Below are 24,048 nucleotides of genomic sequence, written 5' to 3'. Positions count from 1 at the left end.
ATATTTATACTCAGTAATAATTCAGACAATCCAATACAATCAATACAGTTCAGATGTGTATTCCTTTCGTTTCTATGTTATACCAAGTTTAGCGAAAACACAGGGGTTTATCTGATAAAATAACCTTAGCGTGCATGCTCACCTTCGCATATATTTCTGGATGAGTCGTCTTTACAGGCTGTCGTCTTGTCATATTTGAAGTGTGACCAGATTAGACGGTAGCTCTGACATTGTTGTTGTTAATGAGACATGTCTTCGGACCGGGTGCACCGCAAAACGTTAGCGTGTTGCTAACGAGCGAAGTCAACTGAAATCATCCAAAGCTGGGTAACTAAGACTGTAGCTACAACTAAATATAATGTAAACAACCTGTTGTGAAAACGAACTTTGCCGCGGGTTTTTGAAATGCCTCTACTGCCTGCTGCCTGCGTAGATCAACCTACCCTCAAAGATTCGCTCTGATTGGATTTCTTCCCAAATGTCCCACAAAATGAGAAGCTCTGATTGGATCTCTTCGCCATTGGTCCCTCCCTAACATTTTCGTCTTATTTTTATTCGTGGCCTAAAGTGTCAGTTATATTTCGTTTCAGTCTTCGTCATCAAATATGTTTTTATCTAGTTTTTATTTAGTTTTCGTCCGTGGAAAAAGGTTCGTTGACGAATATTTTTCGTCATCGTCTTCGTTAACGAAATTAACACTGATGTAAACAGGCTGTTGTTAACTTAAATTTGCATAAAGCATCTATATATGTATATATGATCAGAGTATTAAAAACCTGAAAAGTGTTAAATTAGGGTACATTTAGAACGGATAAAAATGTGCGATTAATTTGCGATTAATCGCGAGTTAACTCATGAAATCATGCGATTAAACTAGATTAATTTTTTTAATCTATTGACAGCCCTAATATATATATATATATATATATATATATATATATATATATATATATATATATATATATAAGTATTAAAGATTAATAATAACAACCAAACAGATCCAGGGCGGCTTTGACATCCATAGTATAATTTTTTCCTACTATGGAAGTCAATGGTGCCCCAGACCTGCTTGGTTAAACTTTGTTTTTTAAATTTCATAATTTGTGCTCAGCAAGGAACAAAGAAATGTATACAGGTTCGTAACAACAAAAAAAATAAGTAAATGATGACAGAATTTTTTTATTTTTGGGTGAACTATCCCTTTAAGATACATTGTATCCCTGTTTATTGGAAAAAAGTAACCTTCAAATTTGGATTCTTCCGAATTGTTCTGCGGTGGAAAAAGAAACGGCAAAAAATGCATTTTGAGTGATCCTTTTGAGAAAGTGTTTTTATGTGCCTATAAAAGTACATTTATTTAAGTTTCAGAATGATACATGGATTACGTGTCAAACATCAAACGCAAGGAACGAGAAACCTTTCCATCATTTTGAAACTCTAATAGCCACGCTCGGAAACAACCAGTCATAAAGCATACTCTATATTAGATAAAAGTTTCAATAACGTTCGAAATACACAAAATTCACTTACTCAGCAGCAGAAACGAATCTGTCCAAGCGCCCGTCGTTTTCGTCGAGGACTTCTCTGGTTCGAGCCTCACCTGTCGACTGTAGTCCGATCACAATGCACTATACAGAAAGAAAGGAAAACCATAATACTTAAAAAAAAGACAAAACAACCAACAAGAAGAATGATTTTCTGTAACATGACTCACCTTTCCGGCCTCCAGCTCTTTTTTAGCTAACTCCACCAGGCAGCGCACCTTAGCGGCAATACAGAGATATTTAAAGAAACGCTGGTGAGATGACCAAAACTGACCCCAGAGAGACTTCTTGGAGCTCATGCACAACTCATCCGCTGCTTGCATGAACAAGGCCAGAGCTTCTGCCCACTGTCAGACGAGAGAGCATCATCAGATACATGTATTGACACACGATCTGCTCTTTCAGAACGCATTGTTCCTCTGTTGTGTAATCACATTCACTTCAATGTTTTGCACGTAATAGGACAAAAGAGAAGTATTGCGTATTTCAACCCGTACCATAACATAATGATTGTTTTTATTATGTGCAATGTGTCTGTAGGCTGTCTTTATTTTAAAACAGAATAAACACGATAAAGCGTGACAGAAAATGGAACGGCTGTGGTTTAATCCTTTGTGTAACTCACAAGTTTGGCAGCTTTGTTGTACACAACTTTGAAGTCATCATCCAAGCTGATCTCTTCTATGCGAAACGAAACCCCTGAGAAGCTGAGCTGACGTGCAATGTACATCCCGCTGACTTTCATATCCATGGCAACGATTTCCATGGCCCCCACGCCCCTATAAAGAAGTACATTCGAATTAAACATAAAATAGAAAATATTTAGGCAAACCGTCCCTTTAAATCCAACTCTACGAACCTCTTCTCGATGGCGTGGAGGAAATCTTCAAAAGTTTTGAAGGGGGTCCCCTCTCCCCAAATTCCCAGACGGCTCATGTAAATCATGTTCTTTGGCTCGGAGGCGCCTGTGGAACACGGAGTACTTTAGAGTTATGGCAAACCTTTGCATAATATTGATGGATCGTCAGCGTTGTTCGCTACCAAGACCCACCTGTGGCGCTAGCGTAAACCACTCTGGCTAGCGGCAACTGGTCTTGCAGATTCAGCACAGCCTTGCCCATCTTCGTGGACGAGGCATTTTTGGCTTTGTGGCATTCGTCGAATATAATCTATAGGAAACCTGTGGTCAAGGGTCAAACTTTGCAGTGAATAGCAGGATTGAAATAAAGAAGTAAGTTGACTATATTATTCCCAGACTCCATAGAGAATAAAGGATACAACGCCATCGAAATCCGGCTCACACCAGTCTAGAATCTGATTGAGACGCGTCCTGTGTTGGCCACCCGCCTGACTCTCCCCGATCAATGCAGAGTAGGTTGCGAACAGGACCCCTTCTGAGGTAGCTGTGTCCCCGTACTTAATCTGCATAAAAAAAATTTACCAGTTAGACAATTCGAACGAAGCATTAAGGACGTGCTAGACTGGAAACATGCCATGCCATAATAGTGACCTTATTCAATGCATGCACTTGTATGTTAGATGCGGAGATGTCTTGGAGATCTCTCTCTGCGTCATATTTCAGATCATTGGAGACGCTGAACCTGGAGGAGAGACGAGGATGATGAGGTGGAAGAGTGAATGGGAAAAATTTGGAAATGGGTATGGATTGAGCTGACGTACCACAGCGCTTTCTTCCTTCCTTTTAAAAAGTTTTCTAAAATGATCCCGGCCACCGTCCGGCCCTTCCCCACTCCTGCGCCGTCCCCTATGAGGAAACCGGCTCGCTGTTTGTTCTGCAAAATTACTTCATGTTGCTGTTGGGAGTAACAAAGGTGACCACAGTTGATATGAATGTTTGCACACATACATGATACAATTTTTACCCGACCCGTACTAATAAAGTGATTGATTTTATTGTGAAAGGTACCTGGCAGGCGTAAATGATGGCCTCCAGCTGCAAAGCAGAGAGTTGGCCGTTGTTTATGGTGTCCTCTGGGATAGACAGCGTGTAGGTGATATCTGGAGGAGGAACACTTGATAAAGTGTTGGTTTCAACCACACGGTCTGGATGGGATATTCCTATCTTGGCTGAGATTACAGACAGAGAGAAGACAAAACAGACGTTACATTACACGCAAGTTTAAACACATTATCCTTACAAGTAACCACAGCACTTTGATGTATACCAAGGTACTTAAATAAATTTATCATGGTATTACAGGGTGCATCTTAAAATACTGTGACACTAACACGGTACAAGCCTAAAAAACGATGGTATTACAAATGTCGCCAGGTCCAAATAACCATAAACCACATAATAAAATGCAATAAAGCAGCACTTACATTTAGAGGGCATGTAGTCTGCATAGGTATCAACGTGACCCAGCTCTTCCGACTCCTCCACCTCTACTTCCTCTTCCTCTTCTGGCTGTGTTTGGGGTCTCTGTGTTTGCAAGTGGGATGATTTATAGAGAAAACAGTGGGTGTTTGTCCTTTCAAAGTATCTGTTCCCGCATTACCAATGTCAACATTGTAAATTCAATTTCAACAGAATACTGTGCATCAAAAAGTCTTTGTGAGGGCAACAAATGTCATTACTGTATCAAACACACTCCAAATATATATATAAATTATAATCATCCCCAAAATATTTTTATCACATTTAATACATTTGTCAAAATGTTAAAATGACTTTCTATATATAACATTTCAGTTGCATGCTAAAGACAAATTCAAAAATATTTAAAAAATATATATAATATAAAATAAATATATTTACAGTATTACGGGTACGTTCACACGGGGCGTAAGCGTTAACGCTTCACATTCACTTTTAATGGGTGACATCATGCGTTGCCGAACTTAATTGTGGATCCGTCAGCGCTGTGTCAGTGCCGTTGCTTGCGGCACAAGTTGAACATTTTTCAACTTTTCAAGCGGCAATGCATGCGTCCGCCAATCAGATCAACTTATGCAAATAACCTAGGCAGAGCCAGCCAATAACGTTTATGGAAGACCGGAGCATGTGTTGCGGCCACTGTGATTGGCCGTTGGCCACGCTTCAGACAAGCCTTTTTGTCAAGTGTTAACGCTTTCGCCCCATGTGAATGTACTGTTAGAGATTAATAATAGCAATCAAACAGCTCCAGGGCACCATTGATATCTATTGTATTCTTTTTTTTACTATGGAAGTCAATGGTGCCCCAGATCTGCTTGGTTACAAACTTTTTTTGGTAACACTTTTTTGGTTCATTAGATAACATTAGTAAACTACATTAGTTAACATGAACTAATAATGAATTGCACTTACACAGCATTTATTCATCTTTGTTAATGTTAACTTCAACAATTACTAATACTTTTTTAAAATCTTGTTAACGTTGACGTTAACGTTGCACAGTGAAGTAACACGAACAAGCAATGAACAGCTTTATTTCTATTAACTAAAATTAAGAAGGATTAATAAAGACTGTAACAAATGTATTACTCATGGTTGGTTAATGTAAGTTAATACTAGGGATGTCCCAATCCCACTTTTTTATTTCCGATCCGATTCCGATACCAGAATTCCGTATATCAGCCGATACCGATATCTGCCCGATACTATTGTAATTAAATTTGTATAGTGCTTTCTGCTACATCTAGTATCATTTTAAATGTTAAAATCAATAACTTAAAATGATTTACAAGTTACGGGAAACATTTGTAAATATTAATCATGGCAGTGTTTAGGAGAACATATAATAGGTACGTTTGATCAATTAAGTATGTTTAATATGCAAAGTATGCAGTAACAACCACGGCTAACGCACATATCGGAATTGGATCTGTCCTTTTGTCAGTCGTCGATCTGATGTCCAATCCAGCCAAAAAGCCTGGATCGGCCCCTTTACCAATCCAACATATCGGATAGGGACATCCCTAGTTAATACATTAACTAATGTCAACTAATGAACCTTATTGTAAAGTGTTACCTTTTTTAAAATCTTTATTTGAATTCAGCAGAACAATGATTTGAAACAACCAGAGAGTGAGTAAATAAAGAATTTTGATTTTTAGGTGAACTGTCCCTTTAAGAACAATAAGAATGGCACCACCGTTTACCTGATAGCTCCCTATGAGTGGTGGATTAATAGCGGCTGTGATGTCGTCCAAAGACTTGAAACCTTGAAACCGGTTGGAATTCATCTGAGAACAGAAAGAGAAACAAAGCAAAATAAACAACAGTTGAAAGATCACATGCTTTACTATCAGAGGTGGAACCAAAGTTCATTTAATAGTTTCTCGTAGGTGTGTCTTGAGCTATGATAATAACATCCTCAACGCATTAAAATCTCTTGCTTTCACAACCTTAACTGGAGTTTGACATTCCGTTTGCGTATCACGGAAAAATGATTACGGTGTTAAAATAACATAGGGGTGAGTAAACGATACCAGTTTATGTCAGCATAGCAGAACTATCCCTCACCTCCTGGTCTGTTGCTGGTGTGTTGATGTCCCATAACGTAGGCACATTGGGTGCCATGTTGTCGGTGAGGAAGGGAGAAACTTGAGGAAGGTATTCAGACAAAGAATCTTTTGGAGAGGAGAGGATAGACAAATCCTCCAGACTGAGGTCCTGGAGAAAAAATAATGAATTCAATTATTTAAATTAATTAAATAAATAAGCTTGCAAAGCTTAGACATTTAAATTAAAATCTTGTCTAATGGATGCAGTTCTTAATTTTTTGTCGTTTTCAGTACACATATCTACAGGAAAAGCAAAAAATCTGCCAACAGGGTAAGAAAAATCATCTTGAATACAGTAGTAATCATTTTAATAATGCAAAGCTCACAATGACTAACATGTTTGAAGAACAATGAATTTTAAAATTGCATAACAGTGAGGAACACATATGGGCTCAGATCGGCGGTTATGAAGTCTGGGGAACAAATGTTGAACTCAAGCAAACAATTTTCCTATTGAGTAGAGCAAAAAAATCTAAACCACCAAACCCACAATCTAATTAAGATACAAAGTGTATTAAGCAGATGAAGTGTGGACGTAATGCAGTGTGTGATACTACAGTGCAGTGATTCTGTTTTGAAGGACAATGCACTCAGATAATCAAAAGCTTTGTGTGTGTATGTGTGCACAAGTGGAATGTGTGAGTGATATGGAGGAATTGTGGACGTTCCAGGCCTTCGCTGATCTCCGCACAGCCAAGAATTTCCAAGAACTCTTCACTGTTCAAGGAAAAGCGATGAACAGTAAACAAGCTGGAACTGGAGAGGGGCCAGCAGGGTCCGAGTATTTGATCCTGAGAACCATTTCTCAATCTTCTAGAAAGCTATGATTTCACCTTTCTGGCTAAGAAAGAAACATGCACTAGCTCTACATTGCCTGTACAGTTACACAGCAACTTAACTATAACGTATTGTGTGCATGTGTGGGTTGTCTGTGACGTTGACCAAGGCATTGTTATATCGTGAGAAAATCTGCACACGATTGCATTATCTTTCCTTTTAAGAAAAAACTACGAAAAATCGATGTGTGCTAGTTACGTCGCAACCCACAAAATTCAAAGTCATTTAACTTCCTATGAATTTGATGATGAAGATAACGAAGTTGCAACATGAAACCGAAAGTGGAAAGGTCAGGAATCACGTATCAAAGGGTTTTGATCTATGCTCTCTCTGTCTATACTGTATTTCATCAAAATTTCCTTATTCATTACTTTAGTGAAGGTGCACTGGTAACTTTTTTTACTATGAGCACAGTGGCCCCCAATTTTAGGGGGGCAACAAAAAAATTTAGGGGCACACACCGACATGCTAACCAAAAAAAAATCACATTTCTACAAATTTCCACTCTATTACTAATACATACTTTGATGACAGATGCAGAAAGCACAATGTGCCATTTCAAATTCAGTGTCAAATCAGAAAACAAGATCAAATTTACTGGTCGCACATGTGCAACTGGATGTAAAATTCAGTGGCACACTCTCAAATTTTGGCAGCGGTCTGGAGCCCTGTGCATGTAAAACGAACTGATAATGATCTGTAACTATGTTTGACAAATGATTGAGAATCAGTCTCTAAGAATTGGAATCAACTGAAAAACAATATTTTAGATTCACTGTTCCAGAATCAATGACTGAGAATCTGTCTCATAGACTCAGTATTCTAGAATTGATGATTGAGAAGTAAGGTTTATTTAATTTCATGTGGCGCCACAAGAACGATTTGAGAGTTGACGTCTCTGTATGCTTTCAAATGGCTCTTTTGATAATTTGATGTCATACGCCTGTCAGTCTGCATGGCGCTGCATAAAGTCGAACATACCTTTAGTGTACTGAATCAGTGTTCTAGAACCAATCATTACAAATCAGTCTCTAAGAATCAGTTTTGTAATCTTTGATTCTAGAACACAGTTTCTAAGAGTCAGTGTTCTAGAATCAACAATTGTGAATCAGTCTTCGAAAGTCACTTTTCTAGAATCATTGATTATTAATCTGTTTCATAGAATCAGTGTTCTAGAATCATTGATTATGAATCAGTGTCCTAGTATCAATAAATATGAATCAGTTTAATAGAATCAGTTTTCTACGATCATTGATTATGAATCATTTTCCACAATCATTGATTACAAATCAGTTGTTTTATAGAATCAGTGTCCTAGAATCAATAAATTTGAATCAATTAAATCGAATCAATGTTCTATAATCATTGATTATGAATCAGTGTACTACAATCAATAAATATGAATCAGTGTTCTACAATCATTGATTATAAATCAGTGATTTATAGAATCAGTGTCCTAGAATCAATAAAAATGAATCAGTTTAATAGAATCGGTTTTCTAAAATTAATGATTACGAATCAGTCGTTTCATAGAATCAGTGTGTTCTAGAATAATTGATTATGAATCAGTGTCCTAGAATCTATAACAATGAATCAGTTTAATAGAATCCATTTCTACAATCATTGATTACGAATAAGTTGTTTCATAGAATCAGTGTTCTACAATCATTGATTATAAATCAGTGTCCTCGAATCATTGATTATGAATCAGTCTACTAGAATCAATAAATATGAATCAGTTTCTACAATCATTGATTACGAATCAGTTGTTTCATAGAATCAGTGTCCTACAATCATTGATTAGAAATCAGTCTCCTCGAATCTTTTATTATGAATCAGTGTACTAGATTCAACAAATTTGAATCAGTTTAATAGAATCAGTTTTCTACTACAATCATTGATTACGAATCAGTCGTTTCATAGAAGCAGTGTTCTAGAATCATTGATTATGAATCAGTGTCCTAGAATCAATAAATATGAATTAGCTTTCTACAATCATTTATTACGAACAAGTTGTTTCATAGAAGCAGTGTTCTAGAATCATTGATTATGAATCAGTGTCCTAGAATCAATAAATATGAATCAGTTTTCTACAATCATTATTTATGAATCAGTTGTTTCATAGAAGCAATGTTCTAGAATCATTTATTATGAATCAGTGTCCCTAGAATCAATAAATATGAATCAGTTTTCTACAATCATTGATTATGAATCAGTCGTTTCATAGAAGCAGTGTTCTAGAATCATTGATTATGAATCAGTGTCCTAGAATCAATAAATATGAATCAGCTTTCTACAATCATTTATTATGAACAAGTTGTTTCATAGAAGCAGTGTTCTAGAATCATTGATTATGAATCAGTGTCCTAGTCTCAATAAATATGAATCAGTTTTCTACAATCATTGATTTTGAATCAGTTGTTCATAGAAGCAATGTTCTAGAATCATTTATTATGAATCAGTGTCCTAGAATCAATAAATATGAATCAGTTTAATAGAATCAGTTTTCTACAATCATGGATTACAAATCAGTTGTTTCATAGAATCAATGGGCCTTTTTACACCCAGTCACTTCTTGAAACTGATTCATAATCAATGATTTTAGAACACTGATTCTATAAAACTGATTCATAATCTTTGTGCCTTTTTACACCTGGTCAGATAGCTATCTGATCATAAAAAACCTAGTATAAATGCCCTCCGGAACATTTTTGAGATGGGTTTAAATACAATCACTCAAACCCCTTCAGAAGGTGGTCTGGGACGCATTTCAGATGTAAGCACGAAATACATCAGCACGTCACTTGCAAGTTAGCCAGGACTGAGGCAAACAAACAAAGACAACACGCTTGTTGCTTTATTGAGCGTCGACAGTGTGTAATATAAAATAGTCCAATAGAAACTCAATTATTTTAAACAAAGAAATAAAACTTTGAGAAAGCGTTTTGTTAAGCACTTTTCCTCCTGTCGTAGAACTGTAAATGCCGAGCATAGGTGCTGCCTTTTGTTGCCGTGTTGGTACTCCAAAATCAGTCTACTTAAATCTAAACTTTACAATTGGTAAATTAATCTGCCTCCGTTTGCAAGCCGCTGAAGGCATAAAGCAATACACTGTCAGTAAAAGTCTGTTTAAGTAACTCTGTTTGCCAAGTGGCGGTTAAGTCGTCTTTCCGCATTCAAATGATGTTGCTCATTGATTTCATTGTCAAGTCATTCTGCTTTCCACAAGCACTTTATCCTTCCCAGCACAACTGACTAAACATATTTATGCCCATATATAGAACAGCACCAATCCATCAGGAAACTGGTTTACTCCCAAAACCCAGGAAATGCCCAGAAAATGCTTTTTCAATAGTGAGTGCGTTTTGGAAAGTATTGCCAGAAAGTTACAGCGTGCCCATTTGTTTACATTGATCAAAGTACTGTGGTCATGAACATATGGCCTGGTCTCAGTAATACTTAATGATCGCTGTATTTTATACTTTGATCTTGCAGGATCTTTTTAAGGATGAGTTTGCTGAGCACTGCCAACCAACGCAAAGGTCACACAAAGAAATCACAGATGTCCAGAACAACCAGTTTGTTGCAATTAATGAGAACACACAGCAGTTCATAAAAAAACACTTGGATAATTCACCAAGGAAATGACTTTGGTTATTGTTAAGCAAGTGGCAACTGCATATTTTGACTCTGTACAGTCTCACGCAACCACAAGGAACAAGGCAAAAGATTTCCAGGAAGGCCAGGCCGCCTCCTCTCTCCTCTCCTCTTCTCCACTGCTGAGCCAGCAAACAGGGATTCCCCTCCTTCTCCTGAGACCCAACAGTGGCTTTCAACACGAACACTATTAATATCATTTTCATTTTAATAGGTTTTGCTTTAATAAAAATGGAAAATAAAATGCTGACTTATTTGTGAGTGGTCTCCAACATGACGCCCACAATGAGTCTATGAGTTGCCCACCAAAGCACATTCTATTAATAGCCTCAATTTTAATATTTATATATTACTTTTATATTTCTTGGCTTCTTTTATGCATGTTAACATTTTAAACCATGATATAACATATCAACAGGGATGCACCAATATGGAAATTTTGGCCGATACAGATAACCGATAACTCTTTAAATTTGGGGGCCGATAACCGATATATATAGACCGATAAATATTCATATTATTTTCACAATGAAAAACTGCTTGTCGCATCTTGTCTTTGCGCTAGACTAGCATACTCTTCTTAAGCTCGCAACACATGTCATCTTCGTGCTATGTCACAGAAAGCACCAATCAAAACTTCACATGGCCAGCAATAAGCAAGTGAAGTGGTTCAACAAACCAAAATAATCAATAATTTATCGGCTTTCATTTATCGGCCTAATTTGCTATCAGACCGATAACCGCTAATATTAAAAATAAGCAGTTATCGGCCGATAACGATATGTCGGCCGATATATCGTGCATCCCTAAGTAAAACAAAACGTTTAGTAGATTATAACTTCGGCTTTGGGCAACTTTCTTTAAAAGGATAGTTTACTCGGAAAATGACACCTCTGTCATCATTTACTCACCCCCATCTTGCCACAAACTGTATTAATTTTGTTCTGCTAAACACAAAGGAAGATATTTTGAGCAATATTTGCAATCAAACCGTTTTAAGCACCATTGACTTCCATTGTAATATTTTTCTTATTATGGAAGTCAATGGCGCTTCTGTTTTCTGCTATCTTTCTTTAAAAATATCTTCCCTTGTGTTCAGCAGAACAAAGAAATTTATACAGGTTTGTAACAACATGAGGGTGAGCAAACGATGACAGATTTTTCACTTCCGGGTCAACCATCACTTTAAACTCTACTTTTTATAATTTCGCAAAATCATTAGCAATAGCCAAAAGTTTATGTAAACACTGTACATCACAAGTGATTTATTTAATACGCTGTCACCACATCCTATATAATAAATTGTGTTTATTAGCATTTTGCATGAATTGTACATATTTCTGGAAGAAACTGGCAGAGCCCCTTTGTCTCACACAGCTAATATTTCCCATATAATACACACAATACTTTTTGCATAACTTTTCACAAAGCCACAGCTTAATTTAAGCTTTATGAAGCTTAAATTTTATCTTACAAGTGATTTTTTAGTTTTTTAGCTTATTGCGTCAAGCTCTTTTTTGACAATGCAGTTTAATTTGTAAACACGTCCTGCGTACAGCAATGTTTGAACAAAGCCATTCAAAAAAAGTTGGTTGTGATTTAGATGGCACAATTAGGTATTAATACATGCACAAAATGAATTATTTTCAAACTAAAGTCAAACTAAAATGGTTTCCTTAGTGTCAATTTAGTATTTTTGGTTTTAAAAAAATATAGTAAATAATTTTTGACCCATTATGGGTAAATATTGGACAGAACACGTGCTAGGTTAAAAATGACCCAATGTTGGGTTGTTGATATGCAACCATGGCGTATAAAAACCCAGCAGTTGGGTTAAAATAACTCAGCATTGGGTCAATTTTTAACCCAGCACGCGTTCCGCCCAACATTGACCAATCATGGGTCAAAAATAACCCAGCCATTTTTAGAGTGTACTTTAAGATTGAATGTCTGATTCTGAGACACAAGTAATCCAACTTTAAACAAACTTTGAACATAAAACAACAAACTTCACATTAAAGAAAATATGTTTGTTTGAATCAAATTCAAACCCTAGGACAAGAATGTGTCCAAAGCTGTGGAAACACCTCAATGTTCTTTTTTCATCAACAGCATACAGTTTTCTAATTTTATCTGATTTACGATATATCTCATGCACACATACACGTTTACTTGCTGGAAGAATGTATTCCACCCACTACTGAGTGCCCTTACATGACCTCAGCCAACTGTGACGTCTTTTATGCAGGGACCATTGCCAGACTGTTCCAGTGCCTCCACATGTTCAAGAAAAAACTCAGATGATTAAGTTCAGTCCTTCAAACGGTTTAATTTGCCGGCATGCGTTTAACAAACTCACTTCTGCCTTTATAGGTCGCAAGAGAGCCACATGCACTGTGGAAAAATGTAGCAATTCCTCTCCGTCCTTCCTGAGTCCCACTGTGGTTTTGTCAACCGGTCGGCCTGGCGTGAACTCTATAACTTGCTGTCTGTGAGAGAAATCCTGCGATGCCCTGGTGCCAGCCCTGCGAACAGCGAATTTCACTTCTGCTTGGTTTTGTATGCGGCCTTTTGCAAAACCAAAGCAGCTTTGAAGCCTGCCGAGGTGTGTCTGTTTGGGTTGGTAGCCGATCTTTCGGGAATCCTGTTTTCCACTCGCTTGGCGCTGACATGCAGCGTCAGCATAGACATTCGGGCAGGAAAGTTTGAGAAAATGACAAACATAGCAAAAATACTGGCACCAACCCCAATGTCGGGGAAATATAGACAGGCTCGGTTGAGATGAGGTGGCAGAGTCTGTCTGTGGGGACCACCAGAAACTCATCGTTTACAGTAAGTGTAAGCATTTCCTTTACGAATTGTAAGGAAAAAGATGCACCTGCATGACACGCTGGCAGTCACGGCAGGCAGATGAATAAGACAAGGGGAAGAAAACAATGCAGACACGCATATCTCCTAACACTCTTGCTCTGTAATGAAGCCTCATTATTATGACACTGTGTCAGGTTACGCCACAGAATGGCATTTATTGAACCTTCCCGACCAGCATTGACGGGAAAACAGCTGTTGAGCTTGGAGCGTCACTGCCAGATTATCGTGTAGAGCTTCCTGATGCGTTTTATAAGATGTGAGCTTCGGAGCAGGGAGATAAAGATTGATAAGGAAACCAAGAATGAAAAAAATGCTTGCAACAAACAGTAATAAACAGATGAGAGGAGTAAACTTCCCATTGTCTATTATACTGCAAATATAAATCAAGAAAAGCAAAAATAGAAAAACATTTGCTATTCTCGACTCAATGTCTTTAGTAGCTTTAAAATGACCGATACACTGAAGACTAGGCCAGCCTTTCATTTTATATTTAACTTTAACTGAATGGATTCTGCTGTTAGATACATGAACAGCAGCGTTTACGTCATAGGTGCCTTTCCAGTTACTGTCATTTATTAAATTATTTTTTACTTCAAAACATTTACTTAAAGTTTTGGCTGTAATATCAAAATGTATAATTGAACATTGAGAAATTTGCTAAAGACAGAAAGAAAAACAAAAGGGCCGTCGCATAGGGTTGGAGGTCAGGCTTACGTTTGTCAGTGTGGGAAATGAAAGTTTACTGCATTTTAAAAAGCATTATCATCACAGTTTTCCAGTAAGAAGCAGCATCTGCCTTAGCCCCAAAATAGATATTAACCCTCCTCTGGTCAGGGACGATGCATGATAACCGGAATACAGGGACCTATGCAAAACAGCACGCTACAAATTTTGCCCGATTCATTCATGCAGTGGTTATAAAAGACTCAACGCAAAGTACACTTCAATGGGTGTGTGTATAGCACTGAATAAATGATCTAAAACTGTTCAACTTCAAAAAGTGACACAAAAGTGACATTGCAACTGCTGCAAGAAATAAAAGCAAATGCAAACACTTTTGCAATTCATTTTTGTTATGAAGTACTGCAAGCGATTGCAAAATCGCACATTGGAAGGCAAATCCCAGAATCATCTGCTTACACCTCTTACAGTAAACCAGCAAGTGTTTGTCATGCTCATTACTAATAGACCGATAAGAAGACATGCTGAAACAATGAAAATCCACACTGTCCCAATCCAAAACGTAAAGACCACAATTTTGCAAAATGCTAATTCACGCGAGATCATAGCTTAAACCCAATTTCTGATTTACAAGGAAACAAATTTTCTTATCTCGTCAAGGAAACAATTTGCAGGAACTTTAGGCAAGACGCCAAGTTCTGTTGAATTTCTCACCCCGTGAGTTTATTCATTCACGGCGTCTATTTGAGAAACAACAAAGTCGTGTCCTTAACCAGTGATGAGAAGTAAAAATATGAATTATCCAGCGCTCTACCTTTGGTGGAGGACGTCCGAGTTGTGCATAAAACTTAGTCCAAAATTGCATGAGTGACATGAGTCTAGTCACTGTCGTTCACCTCCAGAAACCAACAGATCATTCCATGTGCTGGAGAGAGAGCCGGCATTCACAGCTGCAACATTCCCAACAACATCACAAGACGGATAGGAAGAGAGACAGAGAGAATGACAGAGAGAGAGAGAGAGAGAAAGAGAGCTCTACTCCAAAAACAACTCTCTTCAACGCAACAACAGGTACGTTTCTAGGCTTGCGAGTGCGACCCCTCGCCTTCCCAGTAATAAAAGAGTGACAGGTACCGTGTTGTATGCGCATGAAGGTTTAGTCATATTGATTGTCAGTTAGTTCCTCATTGCTTAAGGTGCTTGAGAGGGGAGGGGAGCCATGAGAGGGGGAGGGTAGAGGAGGAGTTTTCAGGAAATGATGCTTTTGTTGGTAACTGACTAGAGTTACTGGCAGTCAAGCCCTCTTTACAGTACATGGTGTAACTCAACCGCATTTGTAGTGTAAACAGTGCAGCGCTCCCGTTCTCCTGCACTGGCCTGTTTGAAGCCGGCAGATCATTATTTAAAAATTATTACGTTTTGTGGCTCCCAGCTGAGTGTATTATTGTAATCCGTACGCTGCCTTTCGTCTCCAGACCCCATCCTGAAGGAGATCCTTCATCATTTATAAACGGAAAACAATTGATTGGACGGATGGGTGACTGTGATGAGCGAGCAGATGTTTCGTGACTCTGTATACGCTATAAAAAACTTAATTCCTCAAAAAAATTAACTCGTACCCAGTTGGCTGGTTTTCAAAAATGCATCATTGCCCGGCCGTACAGTGGAGTTACGGTAAAAAGCTTAGAAGAATAAACACCTGGCGCATCAAATTGATTCTTGAACCCAGCCCCCCAAAAATCAGCCTGGAAAGCTTTTTCTGCAATCTTTACGGAAAACATCGTGCCATCTTGGATCGGCTAATCAGTTTGGAGCCCGGCCGTAGCAATGGTTCAAAGCAGAAATCAATGTTTTCTGGAAGCACATCCAGTGGCCGTAAGTAGCCAGTGACTGGTAGCCCCAGCGACAGAATGGCGCCTTGCTATTGTGTCATTATAGTGGAAATACTCTGATGGCCTGTGATGCGGGATTACTGAGATATCAGTACACATGAGTCACAGATTATTGCGTATATTAATATACTTCCATTGAGTGGGTGGTGAGAGGAAGTACAATTTTTATTTCATTAAGGCTATTAAACAGGTTATTTGATTTACTTTATTAGTAAAACTTGGTAACATTAGTTGGGTATTTCATTAGGTATAATCACAATTTTATGACATGTATTAATCTTGGATAATGTTTAATTAATTATTTATTTATAATACTATAGTTTGTTTAAGCATTAAAAATGTGAACAAAATATTTAAAGAAAGTTGTACAAGGAGAAATTATTAAAGTTTAACAAACACGCAGTAAAAAAATAAGTTTGCACTTAAATTTCTAAGTATAATCAACTTGGATTTACAAGTCATTTCAGATTTTATTTTTTATCTTGACTAGTAATGAGCAGGGCCAGAGGGAATCTGCAGACTTTTTTTTGCTTTTTCTATAGAATTTTTTTTGAAAAATCTGCGGAATTGTGCGGAATGATTTTAAATGTTTTTTTTAAGAAGATATTAGAGAATTTTAGCTATAAATATTACAAAATTGCATCTAAAATATTACTTTTTAAAGGCTTACAATGAAAATGAATACACTGAACCAATGAGTCCTCTGAATTAAACTGGACCAACATGAACCAGATAATTTGCATGTCAAGATAAAATTATATTTTGTATATAAAATGACATTTATTATTGTTTATAGTGTTATATATTATAACAGAATAAAAAGCTTGTGTTAATACGTTCTCATTATGAATTAAGCACGCATAAAGATAATTTCATAATTTTTACAACGCAATGTAAACTTTATAATAAAGGGACTTTAAGATGTCAAATAAATCTTTGTTGTCCCCATAGCACATATGTGAAGTTTTAGCTAAAAATACCATATAAATAATTTATTATAGCATGTTAAATTTCCACTTTGTAGGTGTGTGCAAAAATGTGCCGTTTTGGGTGTGTCCTTTAAAATGCAAATGAGCTGATAAAATTCAAACACTGATCACAATGATGGTGGTTTGTTGCAATTAAAACTCAATTGTGCTTTTCTCTGCACTAAATGGCAGTGCTGTGGTTGGATAGTGCAGATTAAGGGGTGGTATTATTATAATAAGAGCTCCTTATGACATCATAAGGAGAGCCAAATTTCAACTACCTATTTTTTCATGTGCTTAAGAGAATGGTTTACCAAAACTAAGTAACTGGGTTGATCTTTTTCACATATTCTAGGTTGATAGAAGCACTGGGGACCCAATCATAGCACTTAAACATGGAAAAAGTCAGATTTTCATGCCATGGTCCCTTTAAACTTTGTTTTACAACTCATCACTAGTCAAGATAAAAAAAATTTAAGTTGTAATGATTTTTATATCCAAGCTGATTATACTTAAAAATGTAATGCAACAATTTTTTTACAGTAACAAATGCTATTAAAGTGAATTATTGTGTAAATTATTCTGATATACAGTACAACTAAAGACAAAATTAAAGGGATAGTTCACCCAAAAATGAAAAATCTGTCATCATTTACTCGCTCTCATGTTGTTACAAACCTTTATAAATTTGAACAAAAAGAAAATATTTTAGAAATGTTTGTAACCAAACCGTTTGTGAACCCCATTCACTTCCATAGTATAATTTTTTCCTCCAATGGAAGTAAATGGGGCTCGCAAATGGTTTGGTTACAAACATTTCTCAAAATATCTTCCTTCGTGTTCATCAGAACAAAGAAATTAATACAGGTTTGTAACAACATGAGAGGGAGTAAATGACGACAGCATTTTCATTTTTGGGTGAACTATCCCTTTAACATTATCAAATCAACATCCAAGATAAAATTAACAAATCAGAAAGGCTTTGGCACCAATGTAATGTGCCGATATAGAAACTACGTCATGCATTTTCTTAGAATTGGTCATTTGGTGGTGGGCTGTGTATGGGTCAAAAGGGCATTTAAAGAGGAAATAATAAAAAACTTGCAAAAATAGCTTCCATTGAGTGCCTAAATTACGTAGGCTAAATTAACAATTGCACGTTTACCCTGAAATCCACTTACGGCAATTCGGTTGTGAAAACCTCCCACTTGACACCTTGAACGAATCTCTGCTTAGCGATCAAACAGTTAAACAGTGTGTGAAAAAAGACCCCTTAATACGCAAGTTGATGATGCATGCGCAACAAATGTGTATGTGTAAGGAGTACGCAAAAGCATGCAGGTCTTTTAGCTTTGCTCTTGCCTTTGTGGTCGGCCTGTGGTTTTACACTCTCTCGTGTTGTAGAGTTCAGGTAATCGCTCTTTTCCTTCATGCGAGCTTTCTCAGCGCAGCAAAGAAAAACAAAAGAAATGCCTACACTTAATCTAAATCAGGTGAACAACTTCAGATACATTTTTCTAACCAATCAAAAGCAAAGACGTATGCTAACAATAAGTGCAACGACAACAGATGATACGCAAGCATTGTTTGCACCTGCATTCTTTAATAAGTTGTTTATTATTTATAAAAAAGCAGGTGCATGCACAGGTGTGTAACATGGACAAAATTTCGCTGCGGTTTTTAAAGACTTCAGGCACTTTTCATGCAGCATGCTGAGTTTAGTCGGGCGATCTGCACAGCTGCACAGTTATCAACAATCTCAGAGCAGGTGCACAGTGTGATCTTCACTTTTACCGCATACAAAACGGTCATATAAAAAAACAAATGTAAGATAAACTAGCCTGCTTTACCAATCAATAACAGTTACCTAGTAGCCCAATATGAGCCATCCCTAACTAAGCATCATTTGGATTTTAAATAGAGCAAATGGCTATGGGTGGGAAGACACAAGATGGGCGGTCTATCTTTATTTTGATTCTATGGTCGCACATCCTGTCAACACCAACTTGTGTCTCTAAACAAAAAGAGGAAATCCTGAAAGAGCCTCACATGATGAGGAACAACATCCAGAACGAGATCACTACTCGGCGAGTTTGTGTACAGAATGAACTGCCAGTAAATATAACTTTCTGCTGTCTTAACTGGGCCAGTAGGTCATTTATTTACTTACTGCCTGTAAACATTTTTAGATATTTATGCATTTTTATAAACAAATAAAAACATTTACAAATAAAAGGTTTCATGATCATCTTAAGTAATGAAAAAAGATAATGTGACAGTACACTGGACTTTAGGCACCAGGCCCAAAACTCTGTCATTGTGGCCAAGGGCCATCATTATTGTTTCGCTCTGTGTCATGGGGAGACCAGGGCGAGCTGATGTGATTCCTCTTCTGGACTATTCGTGATATCTATTGGCCAAAAAAATTAAGCGAGCAGAAGTTAAACTAACCATGATCTCAATGATGTTTGATGCCAAACACACACCTGGGTTTTTTAATGTCATGCGAGACGAGATTGGCTGCCAACGCAACGAAATGGCATCCGCAGTGTATCTGACAGTGGACCCCATGTGAGCTGAGTTATACACTGTGTCTAATAGTCATTATATTTCATTACGAGATTAAATTGATGATTTTTATCAAAACACTAACTACATTGACTCATTTTACAATCCCACTAGCATGTTATTTAGTCAAAATAAAATATTTTAATTCACGTGAGGAAGCTGGCGTTTTTACGCACAATTTTATGTCATTGGCTATACAGCACTGCTGTAAAGGCTTATTGCACTATTACATGTAACGATTATTCGATTGATTAATCGCTACTCTAACGGCGCTCTAAGCGAATCTGTGCGACATCACTTTTTGTTGATGTTTGAACTGTTTTCAAACAAACGGAGCGTAGCTAACTCCTCCCCCTCCCTTCCGTGCTTTCATGAATGTGCCCAACCCCCACTCCCAAATTCTTCTTGTCGTTTATTGGCTGGAACACTTTGTTATGTTTCGTGGTGTAGGTTTGGCCACTGTGTTTTTATTGCAGTTTGTGGAGCCTGGGCTGTCTACAAAGATCACATTTTTTTACAGTTTGATCAGTGGTCAGGCAGCAAGCAGATAGTGAAGAGATGTTCGCTGTATGTAACAAAAAAAATGTATGGCCTAAAACGCGTGAATTCGCTTAGAGCACCTTTAAACGATCATCGAATAGGAAAATTGCATAAATTGACATCCCTAGTCAGTATAATAGAAAGGTTTCCCATGAAGGAAAGCATGGTGTTAAACGGATAGTTCACCCAAAAATGACATTTCTGTCACCATTGGCTCACCTTTATGTTCTTCTAAACCTGAATGAGTTTCTTTATTATTCACAATAGAAGATATTTTGATAAAATACATTTTGAGGTTTGCACAGTTGATGGTGCCTATTGACTTCCATAGTAGGAAAAACAAATACTATAAAAGTCAATGGTTACTAGGGCTGTAACGATTAAACGCGTGTCCCATTAAAAATGCCTGTCTGAAATCGATTTTGAATCGATTCTGTGTTTCATACTACGGTGTTTTGGTCAGTAAGAAGTCCTTATCAAACTCATTAAACAAAATCATTCAAAACATTCTTTTTGATCATGAACATACCTGAAACAATTTGAAGAACAGCGATATAAATATTCTTTTAGACATTTCCTGGATTAGCGTTTGTAATGGTACTTCTTCTGTGGCAAAAAGGGGGTTTCTGCACGAGAGCACCCCCTGGCTTTGGGATGTGCCGTAATAAAGTTCAAATTCATTAATTGAGAAAATGCACATTTGCTCGATTAATCTGTACAGCCCTTATGGGTACCATCAACTGTGTGCTTAACATCATTTATCAAAAGATTTTAACAGTATGAAGAAACTCAGGTTTTGAACGAGAATGAGTAAATAATGACAACATTTTCTTTATGGGTGAACTATCCCTTTAAAATCACAAGAGAGGCCACCTTACTCACCATGAACCTTTCTTTAGTCTGAATCAGCCAGAAAAAGTTCAATCGTAACTTGTTATGAGTGGTAGTCTTCAGCCAGAATCTATTCTGTTGCTATATAGACAAACATTGATGTTTATGACTATGCCTTTTTAAATGGGGGCACAAATATGATTAAATATAATTATTTATTATTTCATATCTTACAATTATAGCTGCTGTCATAGCTATGATTCATTGTTTGGAAAATACATCTCTTACATCAATCCAGAGAATAAATATATATCTTTAAAAACTCAAAAGGCAGAAAAATTAATATTTTAGCCTGCAATCTGACAAACTTCCCAACACCCCACTCGCTTCAAACTGGTGACGTCACCCCTTAATATAGCTTTATGTGTGTGTTTTAATTTACGCCACTGAGATGAAAATAGGTTTATCTACTTAGCCACTGATGTAATGTCCCTATTAAGCTGAAAACTGAAGTAAACTTAGCTATGCTGAGGCGGTAACCCGAAGCAACAACAAGAATGATTTCATTAAAGCGTCAAAGCGCGCGACAATTATAGTGCCACCAAAAAGCATAAATTTCCAACTCGTGTCCGACTCCTACACACAGAGCCAAAGGGCTTTAAATAACCAGCTTGTAGTAGTACTTTCAGTCACATGCAGGGGTCAAAAGGGGCACATTTATGTGTAGTACAAAACCCCCATTAATGTTTGGCTTACAGGTGTGGGACCACAGGTCCGAACGTGACTGGAATAAGGTGTGACACTGAAGTGAATCAGTGGAGCCCACAAAGGAAATGCATGATAAGCAGGAAAGTCAGGATGCTTTTTCAACAGACTCATGGTCTGTCTGGTCTTTGCTGCTTCTGTTCTTGTAAAATGCATCTTTTTTGTGGAAATGAAAGTGGAAGTGGAAATTTAACAACAGTGAAATATGAACTTATAATTTGCATAAATGGTGAAGTGTGTCGTTTTATTTTTTACCATCTACTACTGCTACCACCATGTGTCTTAAAATAGAGAGAAAACTATAATTATTTCAGTTGCAAAGTAATTTTTCCAAAAGTAGGGCGCTATGAAAACACAGACGGAATCACGGAATCCAAGCATAAAAATGGAATTTACTATACAATGCAAAATGTCACGGAATTTGGCAAATTTTGGATTCAGGCATTTTTAAAACCTAGGGCCGGACAATAATTCAATTTCAATATATTTCGTGATATCATTTTTTTCCAATATCGGTGATATGGTTTCTAAACAAATTTCTGATATTTCGATATAAATTACGACGTTCCGTGGCCGTTTACATGGCACGTCTAAAAATGTGTGTTAAACGCGGGCCAATGCGCTTCTTCCTTCCAAAGCGTGTGGCGTCTTTTTTCAAAGGTTTGTTTTTGGTACTGACATTCGTTGTAGGCATTCTTGGTAGTTTTTTCTTGTTTTTTTTATAAGCAAACGGATTTATCTTTCGGATTTATACCGTATCGACCGAAGTTAAGAAGTATATCATGATAAAAATTTTGGCCATATCGTCCAGCCCTATTAAAACCCATTATAACTCATTTTCAAATCCTAGTTTGAAAACGCGCAGAAAATTTTCCTTTTGTGTAATGTTGGATGTAAAGAAAGCTACATCTGTTTCTCGTCACGCATTGCAAACAATGACAAGCGTTGCCTCATCAGCGCAAGCAGGTTTTGTCAAAATTCTAACACAGCAAACAAAAAAAGTACAGTATAATTTCTTCCCGAGTCCGTCTTGCACGCCCATACGTCCGCACATCTTTGAGAGTATATTTACAAGACATTGACAAATTCAGAACAGATAAAGAAAAGTAGTGGATCCACCACTGCAGTGAATATGCTGTATAAGGAATTGTGCACACCAAAACTTTTAAACGCGTCTGGAAATGCTGGAGGACGCCGAATGCCAGCTGTTTTTCAGCTGAATGCCAGCTTTCCTCAGCTGAGGACTTTGGTAGCTCTGATACTTCAGCTGTGGGCCGGTTGGTTGCTGTGGTAATGTCCCGCCCCTCCTCCACAGTGATTGGTCGGACGTGTGTGAGAACTGACATTGACGAATCTCTTTCAACTCTCGATGTTCAACGCTGAGTGCGGGAAAAACCGCTGAGCGCCGGTGTTCAGCGCGGAAGAAAACCGCTAGCCGCTGGCTTATTTGAAAAACGCCAAGCTTCCATTGGAAACAATTGAAAACATGCGCCAGCCGCAAGTTTAAAAGCTTTGGTGTGCACGCCCCCTAAGTGTGCAACCATAGGACGCAACGCAATGCTCTTTAAAGGAGCGGTGAATCAAAAACTCAATTTTAACTTGATAATTTGTTATATAAGAGGTCATCATACTTAACTTAACATCCTGCAAGTTTCAGAACTGAAAACGTCCGTGCTACTGAAATATAACCGTTTTTGGCACCAAGCCAGCTAAACACTCCAGTGAAAAATTCGGAAATCTATGACGTCAAAGTAGAATTGAAACACCTCCCCATAACCAAAAGGACAAGTCTACTTTTGTAGCCCCGCCCACAGCTTCGCGTGACACACGTGTGTCTTAACGAGTAAACATGTCTTTAAAGATTGACAAATGTAACCAAAATGACTTTTAAATACATTTTTTCTGAGAGACTTTTATTTTGACGCGGTGATCTGTTATGATACCATGGAAACGCATTATCGGTTGTGGAAGAACCGCGTGGGAACAACACAGAAGCTAAATACTTCAATTCGGAGGCTTGAAACATAACATTAGCAATATGCTTGGATAAAGTTTGCTTTTGAAGAAGTTCCAGCTCGTGTGGGGAGTGTTATTAACGTTGTGGACATGGATTCATTTGTAAAGAAGTCGATGCTGGATTTGCAGAGAGACTCAGAAGCACCACTTATATTGGATCTGACAACAATGACACAGCAGTATAATTCACAGTAAGACATTTTACTTTATTTAAGTTACTGCGTTTCACTATTGCTTTGTTAAAAGAGATTGCTTGATATGTCCTGTTGTAACATCCGTGTCTAAACACGTTTGTTTGACTGTTTTAACTTACTAAAAACATTAAACGATTAATAAAGGTACAACACTTAACAATACGACTATAATTTA

At 37.4% G+C, this 24,048-nt stretch overlaps 2 protein-coding genes across 3 annotated transcripts in view; one reads left to right on the top strand and one right to left on the bottom strand.

Moving 5' to 3' along the window:
- tm6sf2b (transmembrane 6 superfamily member 2b) overlaps nucleotides 1–24,048 on the top strand; it is a 102,679-nt gene that overhangs the window by 32,496 nt on the left and 46,135 nt on the right. The gene's annotated exons all lie outside the window — the stretch shown is intronic.
- The window catches only part of sbno2b (strawberry notch homolog 2b), a 66,004-nt gene that overhangs the window by 20,224 nt on the left and 21,732 nt on the right, over nucleotides 1–24,048 (bottom strand). Inside the window, exons 1-13 of one of the 2 annotated variants that reach the window (XM_073862257.1) lie at nucleotides 14,914–15,254; nucleotides 6,013–6,162; nucleotides 5,649–5,732; nucleotides 3,888–3,987; nucleotides 3,472–3,632; nucleotides 3,225–3,358; nucleotides 3,055–3,145; nucleotides 2,823–2,966; nucleotides 2,596–2,713; nucleotides 2,404–2,509; nucleotides 2,170–2,323; nucleotides 1,715–1,891; nucleotides 1,531–1,628 (exon numbers count right to left, since the gene is read on the bottom strand). In XM_073862257.1, the coding sequence (XP_073718358.1) occupies nucleotides 1,531–1,628; nucleotides 1,715–1,891; nucleotides 2,170–2,323; nucleotides 2,404–2,509; nucleotides 2,596–2,713; nucleotides 2,823–2,966; nucleotides 3,055–3,145; nucleotides 3,225–3,358; nucleotides 3,472–3,632; nucleotides 3,888–3,987; nucleotides 5,649–5,732; nucleotides 6,013–6,162; nucleotides 14,914–14,973 (1,577 nt within the window). In that variant the 5' untranslated portion in view covers nucleotides 14,974–15,254. Of the gene's footprint in view, nucleotides 1–1,530; nucleotides 1,629–1,714; nucleotides 1,892–2,169; nucleotides 2,324–2,403; nucleotides 2,510–2,595; nucleotides 2,714–2,822; nucleotides 2,967–3,054; nucleotides 3,146–3,224; nucleotides 3,359–3,471; nucleotides 3,633–3,887; nucleotides 3,988–5,648; nucleotides 5,733–6,012; nucleotides 6,163–14,913; nucleotides 15,255–24,048 lie in introns of those variants that run through there. The other variant, XM_073862256.1, reaches the window with a different exon arrangement.

The sequence above is a fragment of the Misgurnus anguillicaudatus genome, chromosome 23 (genome assembly GCF_027580225.2).
Source record: "Misgurnus anguillicaudatus chromosome 23, ASM2758022v2, whole genome shotgun sequence".
In the NCBI taxonomy this organism is placed as follows: domain Eukaryota; kingdom Metazoa; phylum Chordata; class Actinopteri; order Cypriniformes; family Cobitidae; genus Misgurnus; species Misgurnus anguillicaudatus.
Note: the sequence above shows the minus strand (reverse complement) of the source record. Positions and strands in the feature narration are given on the sequence as shown.